The 23,752-nt window shown below is 39.5% G+C and overlaps 1 protein-coding gene across 3 annotated transcripts in view; it reads left to right on the top strand.

Annotated features, from left to right (window-relative positions):
- Positions 1-10,432: 10,432 nt before the first annotated feature.
- Positions 10,433-23,752, top strand: part of SLC44A5 (solute carrier family 44 member 5) — a 67,534-nt gene continuing 54,214 nt past the window's right edge. Inside the window, exon 1 of one of the 3 annotated variants that reach the window (XM_064719456.1) lies at positions 10,433-10,486. In XM_064719456.1, coding sequence (XP_064575526.1) covers positions 10,468-10,486 — 19 coding nt within the window. In that variant the 5' untranslated portion in view covers positions 10,433-10,467. Of the gene's footprint in view, positions 10,487-10,679; positions 10,910-11,158; positions 11,226-23,752 lie in introns of those variants that run through there. The other 2 variants (XM_064719454.1, XM_064719453.1) reach the window with 2 other exon arrangements.

Genomic DNA, 23,752 nt, shown 5'->3' with positions numbered 1-23,752 from the left:
CGACTGTATTGATAGTTACCTAAAATGTGCTTCTAAATGCTCTTAATTCCAGTTGTATTTTAAAGGAAAAGCAATGCTTTTGGAAATTATCTGTGGTGAATAAAATACATGCTCTTGAATAGTACTGTTTCACTGTTTCACAGCAGTGTTATTTAGGGATTTATTAAAACAAGGATACCAAGAAAAATGGCAGCCATTGATATCTCTGTGAATTCCTTATTTGGTGTGAAATTTCAACAAAATTAACAAAATAAAGTATTTTTCTGGAAGCTAGATTTTTAATAGCATTTTATTGTGCATAACAACACAAAATAGTATGCAACAATTATTTTTGTGTCATTATTGCCTTTTTGTGTTTGGCTCTTAGTTGCTTGTTTTGTTTTTGACAGTTGACAGTATTGATTTTGTGGTTAATACAAAAAGAATCAGTTTGATAGAAAACTAGCCATATAAAAGTTATTTACAGACATATTTATCAGTTGTCTGAAAGGAGATGATTGTAATGTTTTATAGACTTCATACTGTTGTAATTTCAGGTGATTACCTAAGGAAGGCAAGTGGACAGCTTTGATTCAGTGTATAGGCTGCTGCTTTTTCACTCTAAATCAGGAGATTTTTTTTTTCCTGTACTTTCAGGGCAATGGAGTAAAAGACATAAGCATAGCTTAAAACTCTGTGTTGTTTAAGTATTTTTGAAGATTCTGTATGTTCCTGTTTCAAGTACACCATACCTTTGGAATGTAAAGCTGCAGTGGGGCTTTAAAATACCAGCACTCAAAGTTGCATTTTTGTGTTCCATTTTATGTAGGGTTCCACAGATCATGGTTCTGAATATAGTGAGGGAATTTCATTACTGAACAGTCCATTTTCCACCTATATATTATTTAACTATTTGTGTTGTTTGTGTGTACACAATATCTTTGTATTCTTTGGTTTATTTCTCATCGCAACACTATGTTGTGATCGTATATAAGGAAATATGCTAATCTCATTTGAAAGCTTTAAACTTTTAATTTTTGATTTCTGGCATGGATTATACTGTGCATATTCTAAGATGGCACACATCAACATCTAAAGATGCATAGATGGGTTCAGAGTATGTATAAAAAGCTGATGTTGTATTAATACATCCTGTCATATGTAACAAGCAACTTCACCTGACTGATCATGATTAAACACCTGTAAGAATGCTATATAATAAACATAGTTGCTAGCTGCAGGAAGTGCTTCAAATCCTACAGTGATCAGAAATGAAACATTATTTCTAGATGCTTTTGAGATTTAGAGATTTTTAAGATGCTTTAGGATCCATACCCCTTAAGTAGTGAATAAGGTCCTTTTTGAGGTGAAGAGACAGCTGTGAATGGGGTTGGGGACATCCCTAAGGCAGGGAGATTGAATACATCAGTACACTGAGGGAATGTTGACATCAGGAAGTAATGCAAAACACAGCTATTTGGTTTATGCAGTGAAATGTTGTATTCAAGACCTCAAGAACATTTTAGAGTGTTTTTAATTCCAGCTTGACTGAGTGTTCCCAAGTAAGGGGTTGGAACACTTTGGGTGCACTCCTAGACCATGTCTTTGAGTAAATTTCATCCAAAAATCAGTCCATGTGCTTTGAGATCTCTCTGTGAATCAAGTAAGACACCGTAAGTAGGGACAATTTGGAAACTTCATTCAAAACTACACTCCTCACCTGATCTGAACCGCTCATGTAGACAGAGACTGAGAAGGTTTTTGTCTGAAACTGTCAAATTGAAGAAATTGAGGCAGGAATACACAATAACATTTGATGTTGTCCTGGTTTGCCTTATGCTAGAAGCATCTTTGCATGTGAAATTTGCTACTTGCTTCTGAAGACAGATGTCTGTACTTCCTGGAAGCAAGCTTCTGTAGTAAAAAGCTGCTAACCATCTGTGATCTCTTGCAGGGTTGTAGACATTAAAGAAAAGAAATTGTTCCAGAAAAAGGAAGGAAAGAGTGCATAGAGCCAATACAAAGGTATTCCAGGACATTTCCACCAAATGATAAGGTTAAGGTTCTAAAATCAGCTGCTCAGTATGCAGCTTTCACTGATAAAGCTATACCTTTGCTTACCTTCCTTCTCTCCTTCAAATTGTTTTTTTTTTTTTTGCTACCTCTCTTCACATCTCCTTGGGTAAACAAATGAGAATTCTTTTGGCAATATGTTGTCAACATAGTTTTCCCAAGGCCAATCTGGAGGAGAAAATTCCAAAGCCAGATGGTCCATTTCTGCCAAGTGCTTGGGATTAGAGGGGTATGAAGGATGGCAAGGTTATTGTCAAAGCCTGAACTAGTAGAACTTTGAGGTTCAAATTTATTTACATAAGGAGTGAGAATAGATAAAAATTTCCACAAGATGTAGTTAGATTTCTGTCTCTCTGAAGCAGGAAATAGAGCATCTGCCTTCCATTTTTCAAACACTTAATACTGTGTCGTATTTCTTAATTAATATTCCTCTGATAACTTTTACTGCAGTAAGAATTATATACTGCCCAGTATGTTTCTTTATTAACCTAGAATACACTCTTATATGTTAACCAGCAGAATGCATGATGCTTATTGCTGAAATGCATAATTTAGCATTTCAGTAAGTAAATGTAAACACAGCATTTACAGTAAGCACAATAATATTATTACATTACAAACTACTGCTCATTGTCATGGTTTAGGACTGGTGTTCCCCAATATATTGCTGATGCTGACAGTCTTCAAACTATGCTCGCACGTTCCTTCTTTCCCTCCTCCTGTGGCAGGCTGAAGAGAAGAATATAGCATCTGTTTCTTGGAAGGGTATTCAGGGCAATAAATCCAATGATAAAACATGGAGGGAGACACATTCTTACAGGAGCAAACTAAATGGATTATGTGCACAAGATTTGACACTGCTTATTCATAATCTGAGTTTGTGCAGTTAATTACCTGTTAATAACCTGATCTCTGAATTCCATTTCTGCAAATTACATATTTCTCCATGCTCCTCCACTAAACATATAAAAGTATAAATTGTATTATGTAATGTTAGATATAGGGTTGCTTTGTAATGTTTAGGAATGGTACTCCCTGATTTAGAGCTCCCTCTGTGACTCTTCAAATCACTCTCACTCCCGCTATGGCAGGCTGGAGAGCAGAACTGGAGACACATAAGGTCATGAGTTAAGGCCAATTTACTGGAAACAGCAATGGGATAAGAAAAATACCAGTAACTGTAACAATAATAATAAAAGTATGCAAAAGAGACAGAGTGATTCATATGCAAAATGCTCATTAATCCTAACTACTACAACCAGAAGCAGCCCCTTCCTCCCGCCCCAACAATGGTGAGGTGGTAAAGAATAACCTCTGAGTCCTGGCCATGTGCCTCCTGGCCACTGCAAAAATTAACCTGGTCCTGGCCAGAACCAGGATGCTTATCCCTTAAAGTTAGCAACTGTATTCCAGGCTGAAGTGTTCTTTTTTATTAATTAGCAATTATTACTAATTAGTAATAATTAAATGTTTGTAATTACTAATTACTAATTTTAAGTGTTTTACTGGTTTGGAGTTTTTTAAATTGTTAACAACAAACAGGATTTTACCATTTGTTAATGAAATTTTGTTTTAGAAATGGAAAGCAAATGAAATTTTTTGCAGTGATTTATATATTAAGAGTTACTGAAGTTACTACACAAAACAAACGTAGTAAAATTTTGTGTGTAGGTTCTGAATTCATGATCTCTAAAGTAGAATAATTTTTGATGTAGTGCAATGCAACAAGCATGGCAACTTCTTCATAGTTATGACCTGTTTTGCTTTTCTTTGATCCCTGATACAATAGTAACTTAAAACATCTTAAATCAAACTTTTTTTTCTAAATTTCTGTTGCAAGCTCTTATGCTTTTTTTAGTTTGTCTTGAGTTGTCTTGGGATTTAGTTGAGGAGCTTGGGGTGGGTGGTTAGGGGTTTTTTCCTAGAGTTTTCATGGTTTTTAAAACAATAAATTTATTGGGGAAAAATAAAAAAAAAGGAAAGCATCTCTGTGGAAAACTCTGAATGATGTAAAATCAAGACAACGTAATACTTGAATTGAAATATTTTGAGGTATATTTTAGATTGTTTAATTTCTGGGTATCACAAACAGTACTTGATGTCAAATTTTCAATCTCATTTAGTCACAAAGTCATAGCAGCTCTAAGTCTTGAAAGTTTTTTATTTAACTACTATTTGTAAACACACCAAATATTTTTCCTTAATGTCATCAAACCACACTGGGTTACACTTATGTGACTATCAAACATGAACCATAAGGAAAGAGAAAGGACAGATGTACAGAGCTTGAGAAAAAATAAAAAACAGTCTGTGGCATCCTGTAATAATTTTGCTCTCTATTGACTTTCCAAAGAAAAAGAAAGTCAGTAGAAACCTGAGAAGATAATTTTTGAACCGTGCCTTAATGTAAAAATCACCTGTCCTAATTTTTTTTTAAAGTACGGTGAGACTTTTTCAGGACTAGCTGCGTTAAGAAACAAGTGCTTAGTTAGACAGGCACGGCTTTTGCTTGCATGAAATATGAAAACAAGTTGATCATTAAGAAAGAGAGGTAGGCTTAGCCGTGTGTAAAGGAAGTAACTAGACATGCTATAGCTGGCACTTTAGTAGCCTAAAAATCTTTAAGATACATTGTTTGGTACATTTCTCCTTGTAGAATCATATATTAGTAAAAGTCCAGTTGTAGTGAACATACCTCTCGCAAATGAATTTAACACTTACTTGTAGGTTAGAACCCAGAACAGTGAAGTTACAACTCTGCCAGCCCAAGCGGACTAAAGGTGAGGTACCACATAAAGCACCACCGTGACACTATGGTAGGTGGGATTTTAATAAAGATTTATATTGTAAAACTCCATTTGTGGCTCTGCAAGACTATACCAATGCTATTATTTAATACTATACAAGAACCAAACCGTGTGTGTTGATACAATGTTGATACTAATTTTATAGTAAGACATGTATACTTATTTTTAGTAAGTGCAGCAAATGACAGAACACTAAGCAAAATATGCCTTAAATCACAAGAGTTCAGTTTCTATAACGGCTGACAGAATTTACGCCTGCATAATAAAGACAGTTCAATAATGATGATAGTTGTTGCTTGTTGTTGAATTGCATAAGGTAGAATTTAGAAACACTAGCTGAGGTATAGCCCTATTGAGGCACGTGCAGTGCAAAACGAAAGAAGGGGAGACATCTTGGGTTGGAAATTCTGGAAGAAGAATGCTGGGATTGAGAATATGAGCACAAGAAGGTGGCAATTGAGATTTTCATCTGACCTTCATGTGACAAACAATGAGGCTCTTTACAACATGAATAGCTGAAGCTCATTTTTCCGTGGAAGTAACAAGACTTGTACTAGGTCAGACCAAAGATCCATATGACATAGTCTCCAGTTTATGGTAGTGCAACAAAGAATGGTCAGGAAATGGTTCCAGGTCATTTACCAATAACGTAGTGATTTTATAAAATTTTTTTTCTAAATTTCTTCTACCCTCCAAAAATTTGTCAATTTATAAGTTTCCTGCGCTGGAGGTGATGCCTTTTTGTTTAATAATGCTTCATAAATGTCTCTTCCATTAACTTGACTGGTTGCTTTTTGAATGTGTTGGGAACCACAGCTTAGTTTCTGCAGTATGAAGAACCACTCCAGGTTGCTTCTTTTTAATCAGACATCTGATAATTTCATTTGTAGTCCCTACTAGTTGAATTCAAACAGGCACATTGAAACATAACATCTTTGAGGCAATCATCCTCTTTGGGTCTAAGATTTGATTAAAAAGAAGTGTTGCTATCCAAATAGCAATTTCTTTTCCAAGCTGAATAATCATCTTTGAGTACTTCCTGCAATGTCTTAGCTTTGTGTCAAAGAATCAGAATCATAAAGTCGCTCATGTTCTTGCAAAAATATAAGAGTATAACTTCCATGGTCTTTTTGTGTGATTTTCTGTTACCCTTTTTTAAAATTCCTCTGAACACCAAAGTGAAAATTTTCGTGTATTATCTATGATAACAGGATGTGGGATATAATGGTCAACTCAAAGCTCATCTTTGTATGTACTTATTTCTCTTCACCCCTTTTCCATGCCATTTTACATTTTATTTGCCCTGAGCTTCTCTGAAATTCTTTCAGCCCCATAACTATTGGCATCAAATTTTCCTTCTTCAGTATTCCTCTCCTTTTTAAAATCTTTGATGAGTATCTGGAACAAGAGTCCCAGCATACAAGCCTTTGAGAATCTATGGGTGACCCCACCAATTAAAAAACATTTTCATAAGGTTATGTGGAAGGAAAATGTGTGCTTCTTTAAGGATATCTGGTCATGAACCTTTTCAGTGCAGAAATGGAGGAAGCCATAAATAAGAACATGAAAGACCTGACTGACAAATGATAAGGGAGTCAGGGATGACACACAAATCAGTCGTACTAACTGATGAGGAATGTTTATTTCAGTACGATTATCTGATCAAAGGTCTTGTCAAATGAGATAACAAGAAAAGGTGGAAAGCCATTAACAAAATGTGGAGACACACACTTGACAGTCAAAGACCACAGTGATAAAGACAAGAAACAAACTGTCTCTCAATAAACTGCAGACAAACTGGGACTTTGCACCTGAAAAGATGCAAATGTGAGGGTTCATAATATGGAAATGGATCTGTGGAGCTATTCAGACTAATGAAGGAATGTGCAGGGGAACTGCATCTGGAGGAACAGAGGAGAAAATAAAGAATGGACCATTAAATGGACCAGTCAATTTTAAAAAGGGCAGTAGGTACACTTGTCTGACTGAGCCCAATCTCACTCTCCCATGTGTATGTGTGTTGTAAGGATAAAGGGTCCTCTATGAGTGGATTTGGTACCAAGGTTACATTTGGGAATGTAAAGTGCCCACTGGTGCTGCTGGTGTTGGGGAGGTCTCATTATCTGCTGCTGGAGTGGTTGGAGGTCTTAGCTGCCAGCTGCTGAGGTGGGCACAGTGAGTGCGTGTCCTGAAATTCTCCTCCTGGGAGGGACTGCTGTGGGTGAGGTGAGTGACGGGTTCGGCACCAGTAGCTGGAGCGTGACCACATGTCACACCTTGTGTGTGTGGTGCTGGATTATCTTCTCCATAGTGGGTGTGCATTTCTCATTTCCTGGCAAACTTCAAGCTGGACTTGCCAATGAGTAAGAGACATCAGGCCATCAGACAGGCAGGGATCCATTCTGTCATCCATGGCAACCTGTGAGTATGGAGTTGCTGTGGGATATGTGAGTGCAATATGTTTGCAGCAAGCATCAAGCTGAACCAGCCTGGAAATAGGCTCTCCTGAGGCAGGTAAGGAGGCTGGGGTCTGGCCAGGAGTACTGGGTGAATGTGCTTGGGCATCCAGGGAGTCTTGTGCGTGCCTGCACTAGTGACCTTTTGTCTCTGCCAGCCCAGGAGGAGGAGAGGACATGTCTGCCTGTGCTCTGTGCTGGAGCTGAGGGTGAGTCCTGCGTGTAGGTGCTGCTGCTGAAGCCTGTGCGCCACAAGCAGGAAGGCAGCGGCAGCCACGTCACTGTCTGGCAGGGACCCTGCATCCCCGGGCACCGGCATGGCCTCCAGCGGCAGGGCAGGACAGGAAGGGTCCTGGTGCTGCAAGGAATGATAGACCATTCTAACACCCTTTAACAATTTTCAGCCATAAAATAACTTTTCCCTCTATGGTAGCTTATTTTATTTAAAACTTTTGTCATGAGGAGCCTTGTGGAATGTTTTCAGAAATCCAAATAACTTGAAAATCAGCTGTATGCCCTCATTTTCATGTTTTCTGGCTCCTTGGGAAGTCTTCAGTAGTTCTCTGAGCCTTGACTTCTCTTTACAAAAGTTATACTTTTCCCATATATCACAGAAATCTGTCTGCATTATTGTAGTTTTCATTATTTGCAGCATTCAGAGGCAAGGTCAGCAGTTTTATGGATTTTTATTGGAAGTATTTTCAAAAAATTCTGAAAATGCTTATCACCTTCAAGTCTATATGTGCATAGAAGACTTAAGGAAAATATCCTATTAACTCTACATATCCTTTTCCTCTTCTTGGCCTTTAGACAAGATATTCTTTTTGGCATCCTTTTTTGCAATTAATAGTCAAATTCTTTTTTGGCCTGCCTTACTGTTCTTTCACACTTAACATGCCAAATTTTGTGTTCCTTTATGATTTACTCACTTGATCACAATTGATCCCTATTTTGGTAGGTTAAAGGAGTATGGGCATATTAAACCTTGTTTGTAGCTACTGCCCTTTTCATTCTATCTAGTCCTGGTGACTTCCTTCTGCCATATCTCAGGCCCTTCAGAGAAACATGAATACACAAAGATGATCTGCTATGTCTCAAAGTAGTCTCCTTACATAGCCTTCTATCTATCTGAATAGCTGCCTTGTAGTTTTTAGCACTATTCTAACATTTTGAATGCTTTTTAGCAAGTTTTTTATTTTAGTGTATTTTTTAGTAGTTCCTTGGTTCTGGTAGTCAGAACCAAGTAAAATTTACTTCTCCTGGAGGATATAAATACTATATTATATAAACTGTATAGTATAGACACAATGTAGATATTGTATAAGCTCTGTATTATATATATATATATATAATATGTGATACTTATGTATCATAGATATTTATTTGTAGAACAGGCTATACTACCTGTATTACCTATGTTTGTTTTTGTTGAGATTCCAATATTCATTCTTGAAGGTAGGCTGTTGTTGTGGTTTGACACTGGCCCGATGCCAGGCACCCATGAGGCCATGCCAAACAATACAGCTATATATTATATATCGAGACATTCCCCTGCACAAGGGGTACAAGCTTCCCCAAGCATGCCACTAAAGCTCTGACGATCAAAATCCGGTCATGCCCTGCTACCTTTAGGTTGCCATGCCTTATCAGAATGAGCCAGAAGACATTAATACACTTCCTTCCTTCTTACAAAGCTGTCCTACGCCGCATTTCTCATGTTCGACTCAGTCTTTGACACAAGAAGATCTTTTTTCTGCAGGTGAGATTGTCAGAATTGTTTTCCTAGTCAACATCACTGAGATTAAATAAGAATTTCTTCTTAGCAAAATACATCAACCACATGAGGTATTTACTTGAGGTCCATTTCCTGGAACACAAACAGGCATCTTGGGTAGCTAGGCTAGGTAAGTGGCCTAGTGGTTAGGGAGACAAGGTTAAGAAGGAGCTCTCAATAAATTTGTAGACTATGAGCAGTGCACAGAATCATAAACCTCTGCCCACTCTGATAAAATGGGACGAAAGGAAGGAAGCAAGTACTCATTTGAAAAGATATACTTAAAAGTATAAATTCTAGCAATTCTATATATGAGGGGGAGGAGGAGTGATTCCCCCCAGTATTTCCACTACTACCAGCCAAAACTACATCCGACAAAACTACATATGTATTTTTAATATAATACATATAATTAATATTGGAGTAATTGGCCTGAACTGAGACCGCTAGGAGGATAGATAAGGTCGTAAATATGCCTGATTTAATTTTCTTGAAACTAGCCAAGGCAGCTACCTCTACAAGACCTGGTGATGCACACACCATGTATGTAAAAGGCACATACTCTCACTAATGCACAGATGATTGGTTTACATTTCCATACAAGCAGAGCAACAACTTCCATAATCTATGGACATTAATTTACTCATCAATAAATGAGCCATGTGCTTTTGAGGTCTTAAGCCAATTTTAGGAAGGATATCTTTATTTGCAAGCCTTGGAAAGTAACTTTTCCTCCAAAGCTCATGTCTGAAAATACAAGTTATGGCTGATAGGTGCACTTCTGTCATTTCAAAATGTTTTGTCTTATAAAATACTCTGTTGTCTTGGACTTAGTGACAACAAATAATAACATCATGACATCTGCATATAGTGGCCTTTTGCTGTAGTGATGATTTGTGCTGTCACGACTGTAAAAGAATCTCAGCAATTGGACTAATTGCTCGTAAGTGGCCTTTGTCCCATTCAGATAAAACGCATGGAGGATGACGGCAACTGAAGGAAAGTTTATGACCAGAAATGAGTATTTCTCAGTATTGAGGGTGGTTTTTGACTGAATCGTGAAAATGCCCCAACACACTTCCCCAGTCAGGGACAGACGGACGGCTGTCGGTGAGCACGTAGCGCTTCACCTCCTCCAGACCCGGGAGCTCCTGCTGGGCAGGAGATCGCTGCCCGAGGGCGGCCCGGCCGGCCCGGCGCTCAGCACGGGCCGCACGGACAGCTCCGCCAAGGGAGGCGCTTCTCGGCGGCGCCCGGGCGGCCGGGGAGCGGCTCCAGGGCCGGCCGGCCGCTTCCCACCAGCGGCAACACCTCCGGCCTCTGCGCAGGGCGCGGGCACAGATACCCCGCTGCGGTCAGCAGTGGTTGGTGCGGGAGGATGGAAACCGCCCTGCCAGGTACGGCTCGCTGGGCCCGGCCTCGCTCGCTCTCCTCAGATGCCGAAGTTGCCGCCGGGCCCACGCAAAGTCGGAGACCCGTCCCGGCACCCCTCGCCGGCCCTAGGCGCGGCAGCTCCGCCCGCACCCCCCCTCATCGCGACCCGGGCACCGGCACCGCCCCCGCGGGTCGGCGCAGGCGTCGCCGCGGAGCCGGCGGGACGGGAGGGTGGGCGTGGGGTGCGGGTGGTGCTGCGGGCGGCCGCGGCTGAGCGGAGCGGGAGGCTGCCCGGCCGCCGCCGCCTCTCATGCCTTCACGGCAACAAAGAACGCGCTGAGCGGCGGGGGAAGGCGCCGGGCCCCTGGCTGTGCCCCGGCAGTGCCGGCGTGGAGGGCATCGAGAGACGATGGCGAGGAAGGGCGAAGCCTCCGCACATCTCTACGGTGAGCGCGGGGCACGGCGGGGCGAGCGCCTTGCTGGGGCGGGGGCGGTCTGTACTGTCCTCCGGCCTGTTTACCGCGTAGATCCGCCCGGCCGAACAGCGGCGGCCAGAGGCAGACGGAGTTTGTGCCCCTTGGCGAATGTGGGGGCGCGGTGGCCGCAGAGTCCCCCCGTGTTGGCGGTAGACCCCGGGACGCCGGAGCGCCTGGCTCGGCCTGGAGCAAAGCAGAGCGATCGGTTCAGGGAAAGAGCCGGTGGGCGCAGAGATGGGGGCGGGCAGACCTGGAGCTTCCGCCGCCGCCCTCGCCGCGGGAGCAGGTGCGTTGTGGCCGCTTTGTCCGCGTTGTGGGGCAGAGAGGGGCCGGGCGGCAGGTGCGCACGCCGGGCCGGGCCGGGCCGAGCTGAGCCGACTCGAGTGTGGGATGCCTGAAGCGGGGCCGGGGGCCGTGGGGTGCCGGAGCGGTGTGCGGGGGCGGAGCCCGCTGAGCGGTGGTACCTGTGGGTTGCCGGCGTTCGCGGTGCGTGCAGCGGGAGCTTCCCACTGGTGCTGCTGGCCGGCGCCGCGGGAAGGTCACCGGGGGCACAACTGCGTGTTTGGGCTCTGCACTAATTGCTCCTTGGAAAGCCATGCATTTGCGATGGGGGGCACGGGGTTTGCAAAGCTGCTTAGCTTGTTTGAGGGTGTTGCTACAAAGCTGATTTCCTCTTCCAATGTGCGTGATATTTCCGTGGCAAAACAAACGTGCAGAATGAGCAAGCCCCCTCAGACTGGTCTGCTGCTTCAGGAGCCTCGAAGGCCTCCAGCAATGAGCCGAAAAGCACGAAAGCATAAACGTGGCTTGGTAAAGCAGCCTTTGCCTCGGTACCATAGGCATGCTGGTTTACACCTTGGAAAAATCTGTTTTTTAATTCAGTGACATGATGTAAACCTTGATCTGACTAAACGTAAATCCATGGCTTGCCTTCCTTTGGAAAGTGGAATAGGAAAAAAAAAGCCTTTAGGGAGGGAAGACAAGTCACAAAGCTAAGGTGAAATAAAAATTGGTGAGTCTGAAATAATTTAACTTCTGAGAAAATCTTTTTCTACTCCTATGGAATTCAAATGCTTTTGCAGATTACTGCAGTGGGAGTGTAGGCCTAAGATCATAGATACTCAGCACTGATGGCAGAAAGAGTGGAAGTATTATTCTGGAAGAAGAGCGGGAACACAGCATTCAGAAAGGGAAAAATAGCTTTCTAATAGAGTTCCATAAGTACTATGTATGCTTCCTCATTTGCTATTTGTAAGCAAGAACCCTCTAATAAAGTCATGATGAGTGATACTGTGTTTTACTGTCATTATATAGTAATCTTTTAAACTTCATTTTGAAAGTATGTTACATGGGTAAGAAAGGGTGAATCTTTTTATTCACCTTTAGGGAGGAAGGCCGCATTCTGAAGAATTGTAGAATTTTGTCTATTTGAGCTGTTTCATCAGTGGGTTTACTTCCTTTTAGTTCATTTACATGTATGGGTATTAATAGTGGTAATGTTTATTGTGTTAGTACCTTTGCAGAAATCCTGAGCAATTGCTCTGCTCTTGTGTGTCGGGAAGCAAGGTTCTTTCCCTTATTAGATTCCATAATGTTGAGGACTTATAAAACAGAAAGTGGAGCATTTTCAAATTGAGCATATGTAATATAGTTTTCCTTTTAAATTAGATTGCTGTAATAGTTATTCTCTTGACTTTGTTATCTTTGTCTGCAGCTAGTTATTTATTAGCCTGCAGGTATATTTTTCAGAGGAATAGATGTCCTAAACTTCTTTCCTTGGAATCTCAAGGATTCCTCACAGCATTTATAAATGACAAAGGCAAATACTTCTCAAAGCTTTTTAACTTGTGTCATCAGTCTGATTCTTTAGAAGAGATTAGTCAAGTGCATGGTTTAGGAGTGGGGTTTTGTTTTTTAAAGGAAGCAGTACTTTTTGTTAATGTGACTGCAGTATTAAATGCTGTCATGTGACTGTTGAAATGAATGTTGAAATTATTTTTTACTTCATTGTAGAATCAGTGATTGTCCCATAAACAATTTCCTGTAGCAGTGAACTGCAGTTCAGTTTTACCTTAGAAATGGACACTGAAGGCCAAAGGGATGATGACATCTTTAACAAAAACTTTTATCACTATTTTGAGAAACATTGAGAAGGCTCAATTTATTATTTCCAACTCGAATTCATCTAGCTTTTTTATATCTGTGTTTTTAGAACTTCTCTAGGAAGAACTACTTACCCATGATTTTTTTTTGCCAGTAATGGATGCAACCAAAACTTGAGTTTATAATTGTGATTTCCTAGTAACTGCTGTGATCGTGTTAGGTTTCTCCTAAGAAGAATTCTGTTTTTTATGTTTCCAAGCTAGGGAAGTTCTGTTTCACTTGGGACAGCTTTTGAGGAACTGTGACACCACCAAGATGTCATTTTTGTCACTTGGCCTGCATTTACCATTCTTAATTTCCTCCACTTATGTATGTGTACCACCCAGGAAGGGCATCCTCAAACTGAAGAAAATGGGCTATTTATCCACAGCAGTGTCGTACTATATGGAAGCTATTGGCTGTGACGCTACTGCAGATAAAACTTCCCTAGCTACTGCTGGTAAATCCTTGTGCGTGTGTATGTAATTAATTTTGCCTTCTGAGGTTCAAATTTCATACCAGTGGGGTAGGTTCATATCAAAAGTGAAACTCAATTTAACACTTTATTAATATTTTAATATACTCAGAAATGTTGGAAGTAGTGAAATGCAGATTCAGATGGCTTATACCTTTCTTCTCTGACATAAGTTAGGTCCACTTCATTTAGGCTTTATTGTGCATGTCTTAGGTGGGATAAATCATTTACTCTTTGAGTAGATCTGCTAAACCTAGTTACAGAGCTTCAGCCATACCTGATTTTGCCAGCATCCTAGTTTTACATAAAATGATTCACTGTGGAATAAACTTGGGAGGCTGGGAAAAATTTTAAGTCTTTTAAACACTTTGTAATGTGTTCCCTGTTGTTTTTACTGCAGACAGGTCTTTTGAGTGAAAACGTTCTCTCTCAGCATGCTGCTTCATTTTTTGTCTGGTTCTGTCGTAATGTCCTCCACACCATCCGTGTCCCAAGAGTTACAGTCACTAGTTCAGTATCCATGTGAGAACCAGTAACGAGTGATGTTCGTATTGAAACCAGTGCTATTCAGGATGTACATCAATAAAAGAAATGAGGTCAAGTGCACCCTCAGCACAGGCTGCAAATGACACCAAGGTGGGTGGTTCAGCTGATACACTAAAAGGAAGGGATGCCATTCGGGGTGGGGGACGGGGGGCATGACAACCTGGAGCATCTGCAAGCTGCTTGAAGTCAAGCAAGGCCAAGTGCAAGGTCCTACACCTGGGTCAGGTGATCCCCATTATCAGCACAAGCTGGAGGATGAATGATTTGAGAGCAATGCTGCAGAAGAAGGACTTGGGACTTGGTGGATGAAAAATTGGCTGTGGACTGTCAATGTGCACCTGCACCCCAGAAAGCCAGTGGTGTCCTGGGCTGCATGAAAAGAAGTGGTGCACCAGGTTGAGGGAGGTAATTCTGCCCCTCTGCTCCACTCTGGTGAGACCCCACCTTCAGACCCTGAAGGTACTGCATCTGTCTCCAGCATTCCCAACACAAGCAAGGCAGAGATCTTGGAGTGGGTCCATAGGAGGGCCACAAAGATGGTTAACAGGCTGGAGCACCTCTCCTATGAGGTGAAAAAAGGAAAGGTCAAAAGAGTTGAGATTGTTCAGCTTTTTGATATGTATAATGGGGGTTTGTGAGAAAGATGGAGAAAGATTTTATTATACCTTTTTTTAACCCTTCTTTTTTGGTTGGTTTTTTTTTTCCTTTTTGTTTCCCCCAAGATTTCTATTGACAGGACAAGGGGCAATGGTTTTTAACTGAAAGAGGATTTTGGTTGGATGTAAGGAAGAAATTTTTTATTCCAAGGGTGATTAGGTGCTGAAAAAGGTTGCCTAGAGAAGCTGTGGCTGCACCATCACTGTAAGTGTCTAAGGCCAGGTTGAAAGGGACTCTGAGTAACCTAGTCGAGTGGAAGGTGTCCATTCCCATGACATAGGGTTGGAATGGGATGAGCTTCAAGGTCTCTTCCAACCCAAATCATTTTGTGGTTCTGTGAAAATATGAAAAGTACTCCACACCAGAGATGGTTTAGTCAGTAAGTGAATAGGCAAAAAAACTGGTAGGATTTAGGTAATACAATTTTTCCTCACCTAGTGGTCTAGCACTTTTTGTATTTCTTGAGCCAAATTAATTACTGCATTTTCAAGTCCAAGTAAGATTCTAGAGTATCTGAAAGTATCCAGGTTCTACATTTGCTATCCTTTAGCACTTGAGTGTTGTGCATCGTTTAGCTTATTGACTTAAGCTGAGTCATTCTTGGTAGTGAGGTATTGGCTCAGCCATGAGCGAGGACAATACAATCAGAACACCTATAATCAAGGAGATTAATGGAACTGTTATGCATAGTTATACTCTACTGAGCGGGTTATGTATAACAGTCACTGGACATTATCTAGAAAGATTTTAATAAGCTAGGCTTCTTGTTGACTAATTAAACTTGGTTATATTTTTTAACAAGCAGGATACTAATGTATAGTTGAGGGGAAATTCTCTCTACTACCATCCCAAGCCTGTATAGTGTATTATCATCCAATCTTACATCTCTGCTTCTCAAAGTCTCTCCTGTTCTACTAGGCCTGTATTTCTCTACACTGTATCCTTATATTAGAGTCATAAATATCTTATTCGGCACAGGTTAAGTAGTTGTTACTGTTATGTAATACACAAAAATAAAATAAATTGGCCATAATCATCTGGTCAGAAGAAAAAATGCTGTTTGAGTTAAACACACAGAAATGTGGAGATGATTTAGTAAATTCGATAACTGATCTTCACTTGGATATGAGCAAATCTCTTTGTTCTGCATTCACTCCTGAAGTGTAAAGGCATGTCTCATTCACAGTTGCTTAACTGTATTTATTTGAGTTTTTTGTTGCTAGTATCCGACTCGCGCAGTCAGATTTACAAAATCTGCTAATGTGATTCCTTAGCATCTGGATATTATGTCAGGGAGTCTGACATAACATTATTGTCTAATAATCTAATAAAATAATGCAGAAGCATCTAGGAATAGTGTAAATTATGTTGACTTAGGACTATTAAAGCACATAAACATAAGAGCTTTCCTGTGAGGTTAGGAACAAGGTTTTATGGACTAATACTCTGATTTGTTTAATATAGGGAAGATAAATACCCATATTTGTTAACAACCTTACTTTGTTACAGTGAAAGTAAGGTAAATGTGGTAGCTGTGCACTGTACAACATATAAGTGAACTTGAATGTTTAGATTTCCATATATGGAACTTGTACTGAATCATTTGGGACTTTGAAGGAGGTGTTTCAGTCAGAGGTTGAGGAAACAGTGAAGAAGTACCCAAGAAATCCTGGAAGAAGACTAACAGAAGAGCCTTTCAAAGTTCTTTTCAACTTTATTTTCTGTGAACACTTACTTGGGAGGTGGTGTGATACACAGGACTCAAAGTCCATGAAGATGATGTGGGAAAGTGGTGACAAGTCAAATAGGTAACTGTGGGGGGTTTAAGACTTTATAATAAACTTGTGTTTTATTTTTGTTAGAATGACAGGAAACAAATGCCTGCTTGTTAGAGTTAAGTGGATGTCATTGATATCTAAGTATTCTTAAGCAACAGATCTCAACAGTGACTGAGTATAATTTTGGATAAAAGGCTTGTGCAACTTAAACTTTATGTGAATGTTTCTGCTTTTTTTTTTTTTTTTTTTTTCATATTGTCAGTCTATATTTGTTGGTACCAAGCTTTTATGGTACTGGAATTCCAGTTTCTGGAATTCACTTCTCTCCAGGTATAGATAGCTTCATACCTGCCATTCCAAATAATAGAGCTGCAATCCATATGAAGCATCAAGAGTTTTTATCACATTAATCTGCTGCGGCACTTTGCAGCATCTGGGATGCTATAAGCACCCAGAAATAAAAGTAGCCAGGAGGGAATCTCTCTCTCTTGTGAGATAATCCCAGAGAGTCTACTGCCGATGTAGAAATTCAGTGCTGTCCACGTGCCAGTACAAATTATAGGCATCTTTTCATGGGCAGAGATGGGATACATCTGACTGTTCCTTCTAACTAAGGGATATTTGCATTTTTCCAGCCTCATTCCACATAAATGAAATCATCCTTTCCCTCCTAGATTGTGCTGAACAAGAGAGCTGTACAAGTGACTTTACTCTTTGAAGGTACTGTGTTAAGCAGTCACTTTGAAGTCAAAGGTCTTCTGTTTTACTAAAACCTGGAATGATGCCTTTGATTGACCTCTGACATCTGCCAAGAAAAAAGTTTTGCCTAGAATGATCCTCTCCATAAAGAGGACCACTTATTAAGGTTCCCAAAAGATTTTTGGTGGGTTACTTCTTCAGCAGGAAGTCCCATGCTTGTACCTCCATTAAACCAATAGATGTCTGTTAAAATAGATGATTTAGTGTGTACTTCTGATGTGGTAAGAGCGGGAACCCATTTGTACTTCAGGAGTATGTTTCACCAGAAAGAGGAGCTCTAACATGAGTGGGCTGGGATACCACATAATTTTCTCTTCTGTGCAGCTGATTATATATGGAAGAAAGTGAGTATCTATTGCATGCAGATCATCTACACTTATACAAGCTGATGTGCTTGAAATTTGGTAGCTGAGTAAGTGTCCTTTATAATCAGTGTACTTTGAAATAGATGAATATATGGAATAATAACTCTGGTATTAATATATAAATTATTTTAGTGGATATTACATTAAAATTAACTGGCTTTTTTCATCATTGATATTTTTCTAAGAGTCATAACTTCCTGGATATGATCAGATTGCTAAAAACTAGCTAAGTGTAGCAAAATACAATATTTATTTTTAGATTCCTCCCACCCCCCCAGTAGAATAAATAATTCCTATGCTGTGTTGCTTTATTCTAACAGACAAAAGGCAATAAGCTGTATTTGTGAATGCGCCTTTTTCTTAGTTTCAGTACAATGCAATATCTGTGCTAGCATCTAAGCAGCTGCTATAAACAGGGAAGTGATGTGCCCTGTGACCAATACTCTTGAACTCTTATAATATTTACCTTCATATGTAATTTAAAGGTTTGTGTAGGATTTGTGAGATAATACAGTTCTTTCACACGTATATATATGTGTGTGTGTGTACTTACGTAAATATGCATACAGTAGGTACATATATATTGCTAACAGATTTATTATAACTAGGAATGCATAATTTCATTTGGAAAGCAAGTAACATAATGTTATATTATATTGTATTTGTAGTTATGCAGTTCATGCAGAGCCGATCATTTCTGATTTATGCTGATAGGCTTTTCACAAATGACTAAGTGTTGTGGCAAGAGCCATGTAACAACAGTCCACAAACTTGAGGTTAGGCACCATTTTGGGCTCCAGTCTGAGGGAAAAAACCATCTTGGCAGCTGTCTGGAAGCTTATTTTGGAATTGTAGAGAGGATGCTAAAGAGAGCTCAGCTACTGGGAACTTGGCTTTTTCTTCCAATCCTTTTATAATGAAAGGTTTTCCTTTCAACTGGGGGAATCAAAAATCTGTAGGTAGTGAATGAGTGGTTTAGGATACTGACAAGCGGAATAGGAATAGAAATCAGTGAAAGTTTCTTAACAAAGTGAAAGTAACCCCAAATAAAGTGAATCTGTAAGTGGAGATGGAAAACAAATTAAGAAGCGCACTAGAATTCTGAGTCAATGACAATCAATGAAGTTGTATAGTACACCTGGAAATGCGGCTCTGCAAGCAGAAAAAAATAAACCCCGCCAACTGCCAAGAGCCTTTTTCCAAGACTCTTCCCTGTTATGTACACTGTAACCACTGCCAGAATAAGATAGATGAGAAATCCTAAAAATGTTGTTTATTTATGTTCTTCTCCCTCAAAAGTATAAGAAAAATATAGTAAGAAAGGATGGCATGGTAAAGGAACAGTGTGGGGAAGTGTTTCTTTTTTTCCCCGCAGAGTGACTCTTGGGGGATGTGGATGGTCAATTAATGTATATTTGGTCACCTGTTTTTTGACTTGTTTTAAGCTGTTGGGCCAGTTCAGTTAGTGGGATCAGTTAATGATAATACTGCATTCAACGTGGAAATTAAAGTTTGTTAGATTTGACTAGTCCTTAGGGGCTTGTGCTAAAATGTGTCATCTCTAACCATTTTCTGTCATACTTTAAGGCAAAGTATCATAGTTTTATGTCTGTACCAAAGATTATCTTTAAAAGGCATCCTGCAGTGAATTTGCTTTAAAGTATTGAATTTGCCTGTATTAATTTTGCCTTTAAAATAAGAAGTTGTAGTTGTGCAACCAATCTAGGGCAACTGAATGACAGTGATCCTTAATACAGACTGCTCTGCATTTGGAAAGATTCTCTTGTTTATGGGTAACATTCTGCTTGTAGACTGCATAATAAATGAAACTGAAAGAGGAAGTAGCTTCTGTTCTCACTGTGTGACCCCAAGAGCCTTTCTGGGGCATTTGTGGAAGGGTAGGACTGTAGTCTGTATAGCTGTGCTTTTTTTGACCTTTCAAACAAGCTTGCACTGTCTTGGCCTGTCTGCTCATTCTTTCACCCAGACCTGATGAGCACTTGCAAACTGTTGGGGTAGCTGGGCACTATCTTAAAACATGTTTTCCTGATGTTAGGGTGTCATAGACATCTTTTTGTGAAAATCCTTTCTTAGTATTTTTTCCCTTCTGAGAAGCTGAGGCCTTAGAAACAAATTGTAAACAATGGTTATCTGCTGCTGTGGAATGCAACAGGTGGATCCGTGATTGGTCTTGGGTGGATGTTTGGATTTAGTGACCGCTCACAGCAGAGGTGGCTCTCTCTCTCTCTGTCCAAGCCACAGACCTTTGTTATTCATTCCATTCTATTCTTAGCTAGCCTTCTGAGAGGAAACTTTTTCCTTCTATTTCTTTTTAGTTAGTTATAGTGTAATATATATATAATAAAATAATAAATCAAGCCTTCTGAACATGGAGTCAACATTTTAGTCTCTTCCCTCATCCAAGAACCCCTGTGACCACTGTCACATTAGGGCATTTTAACTTTGGTATCAGTCATGCTTAGCGTAATAAAGGAGAAAGCCATATGTGTTTGCTTTCCCTTGCTATGGTCTTGTACATTATTTCCACTTACAGGGAAGTGGAGTAAGCTGGGATTGGTTTACTTTTCACCCATGTCCTTAGCTTTTCTTTTCTTTTTCAAAGACAGATGAAAGCTATATATTTGATTAGAAGATTAAATTATGTGCTTATGTTTTTATGGGCTATGTTTATATTCGATGACAGCTACGTATTATATTGTCTTTCTCTGCTGCTTTAGCTGCACTACAGAAGCTGTGGTAAGTTATGTTGTGGTTACTCACAGCTTCCTCCTGACCATTTAATGCAATCCCTCAACCAAATGCTGCTAATGTTACTAATGTAGATGCTTCTAAATAATTGTGAGGTTGCATCCCTCCAAGGGTAAAGAAAGTTTATGCAAATTATTAGTATAGATGTCCAGTTCTTGTACTATAGCTGTTGTCATTACAGGCATCAATTTTGACATTATCTATGCATCTGGCATCTGGAATATCTGGTTTGTGTTTCATTATTGTCTGTCTTTCTCTGTGTTCTATCAATCTGTCTTCTTGTTACAAAATGCAGTTTTAGTTTATCGCATGCTTCTTCATTGTTGTCCTCTGTTTTAGAGGAATTTTATGGTTTTCGTATTCTCACTCTATTAGTTTCAATTCTACATCAAAATAAATATGAACAAAAAGCAAGGGATCTGAAGGTTTTTTGTGTTATATTTGCAGTGTATTTCACCATTGAAACTTTTTTTTAAAGGCAATTGCAGATTGCCAAAATATAATCTTATTTAGAACACAAGATTTCTCTCAGGAGGAGTTTGTACTTGACTTGCAGCTGTGAGTCCTCTGTAATGCATGACGGACCCCTGAAGGAAACCTGCCATTTTCTTTGGCAACACCTCAGTAGTGATAAACATTGATCAAGAAGTTGTTGGAGGTGATTTTGTTCATTTGTTTTGCAGCTTTCATAGAACTAGGTAGAAAGTAGTTTGCAGCAGATTTTGTATACAGCTGAAAGTTGTTTGGAAATCTGCTGAGTTAATGTACTGAAAGTTGTTTCCAGATCTGCTGAGTTAATGTACTGAATCTGTAATAAAAGAAATATTCTGACCTTAAGAAAATCTTCCATGGGAACTACTGAGTAAGAAGAATGTTGCCATGTACTATCACATTACAAAAGATGAGGAGACGTTTATTTGGTAAAGGAAGCCTCTTATTTGTTTGGTTTTAATGCTTGTGTGTTGCTCAAGATGAGAGACTTGCAGAGTGTGTGAGAAGTTGTTCTTGCTTCAGGACCATTTCCCAGTAGCACTCAAAGCAATTGAAAATGTAATTGTATTGATATTGTGACAAAATGTCAGAATATCCCAGAAATTATAGGTCTTAATACCTAATGCAAGCTCTGGTTGGCTTGATGTATTTATTCCTGGTGATGCACTGTGCCAAACAATTGAAACACTTCTATTCTGGGAATACCAGTAGGATGGAATGTGCACTGTGGAATAGTTTTTTTTGTTTGAATTCTCTGGTGGGTGGGAAGTATTTGAAGAGTGGGGGGCCAATCCACTGCCATCTTTTTTTTTTTCTTTAAGTCTGAATGATGGCTTTTATATGCTCTGTGAAGACACATAGCTGCTTCAGTGTTCCAGCACAAGTTGCTTAACAAAGTAGCGCTTAGCAGGGTAGGTATCCAAATCACAGCGAGGGAAACGGGGACTTATGTCTTGGCATAAAATAATCAGGAAACACATAGTTAAAAGTGTTTTGCAAGACTATAGAGTCACTGGCAAACTGATTTAATTTTCAGATTTTTAGGACAGTAATCCTCAAGTCAAGCATTTCTTCACTTCTTTTCCTAGCCTGTAGTGAAGCAGGAAGAGAGAATGGGGATAATTATTGGTATGTCAAAAAAAGCCTGAGATTGAAAAGCATTGGCTTCCATCCTTAGAATAGAATACCAATTTGGAACAGCCTTCTGGCATGTGAGACTAGAAAGTCAGTCTTCTGTTTTCTAGTATTCCCAACTTGTCCCATTTAATCTATATTAATCCTTTCAGGTTTTATAGAAGCTTTGATTAGGTTTAGTGATTGAGATCTCTCACAAAAGATACTCCAAGAAGAAAACCATATGTTAACCTTCATTTTGTCTATTAATAATAGGAAAATACATAGTTGTGTTTCAGGTAACTTTCTTTTGGTCAAGTTCCTTATTGCATTTCTTAAAACATTCAGGATATATATCTACTGTCATCTCACTCTGCATTTTACCAGTACATGCTCATTATCTTTAGGGTTCTGTCTTTGTTGTTAGCATTCAGGAAAAATTTCATTAGTGTATTATCCAGAAATCAAGATAAAGTAATAACTTATTGTGACTATCCAATTCTCATTTTATCAAGATCAAGTAATAACTTATTGTCACTATCAAAGTCTCATTTATACACAGTTTACTACATAGTTTACAGTTATCGTTTGACTTAAATGGATTCAATGGATGGGAGTGTACTGTTAACTAGAAAATGTTTAGGTGAATTATAAGAAATTATTGCTGATGGTTAAGATTCAAGAAACAACTCTTTGTATGTCATAATATTAATTGTATCTCGAAAACATGCTAGGATTTGAAGTTCTTTCAGTTCACACTTCTTAATTACAAAATCGCTGTGCTTTACATTCAAATTTTTGATTCAGAAATTGACTTTTTGAATAGTTTATTCAATTTTGCAGCTGTCAGGATAACCAAAGTCCCATTTTAACTCAATGCTTTTAGACTGCTTATTAAATACAACTTGTGGTAGACCTGTCTTCAGTGAAGGACATATGGATAATTTGCTGCTGTTCCTGGATACCTGATCAGTCTTATAAACTCTCTTGCACTTATGCTACAGATTGTTCTTCTATTTACCCTTCTGCATCATCTTGTTCCTGTTTCCCTTGCTTACCTAGTTTTTTCCATTTCCACTTGCTTTCTATTTTCTATTTTTTTTTATTACTTCCTTTTTTCCCCTCCAGAGGATTTTTTATTCCACTTAACCATTAATCAAGCCCTGTTAATCACAGTTTAGATGGACATCTGGTATTGTGCCTTTTAAGCAGAAGAAGAAATATTGCTATTGCTGCATTGACAGGGAAGGAAGTCTGGGATGTCAAAAACATTAGCGTTCTAAAACATTTGATCAGCCCTATTTTAATACCCAACCAACCAAAAAGCCAGCACCAAACAAAAAACCCCCACAATGCTGCCATCCTGGAAGTAGCACTCATAAAAAAAAAGAAACACTGCTATTGCTCAGACCACATATTTTCTTAGCAATAACCTGTCTTGTTCAGGTGATTGAGAAGTCTGAATGGGCAAACATTCAGAAGAGCTCTACTGCTGTAAAAATCTCAACAGAGTGGTTCCTGTATGAGGATGCTCTGGATAAGTTGGTTTTGGGTTTTTTGGTTTTGTTGTTTGGGTTTTTGTGTGATTATTTTTGTTTCTTTGTTTCTTTTGATTTTTTTTTCCTGAGACCTCTTTAACATAAAATTAGTACTCTGAGATTGGAAACCAAGCTTCTCCCACCAGGCAAGTGTATCTGTCAATCAGTACTGATTTCCC

This window comes from Zonotrichia leucophrys, chromosome 8, assembly GCF_028769735.1.
Source record: "Zonotrichia leucophrys gambelii isolate GWCS_2022_RI chromosome 8, RI_Zleu_2.0, whole genome shotgun sequence".
NCBI classification, from domain to species: Eukaryota; Metazoa; Chordata; class Aves; order Passeriformes; family Passerellidae; genus Zonotrichia; species Zonotrichia leucophrys.
This window is presented reverse-complemented; position numbering and strand designations above follow the sequence as displayed.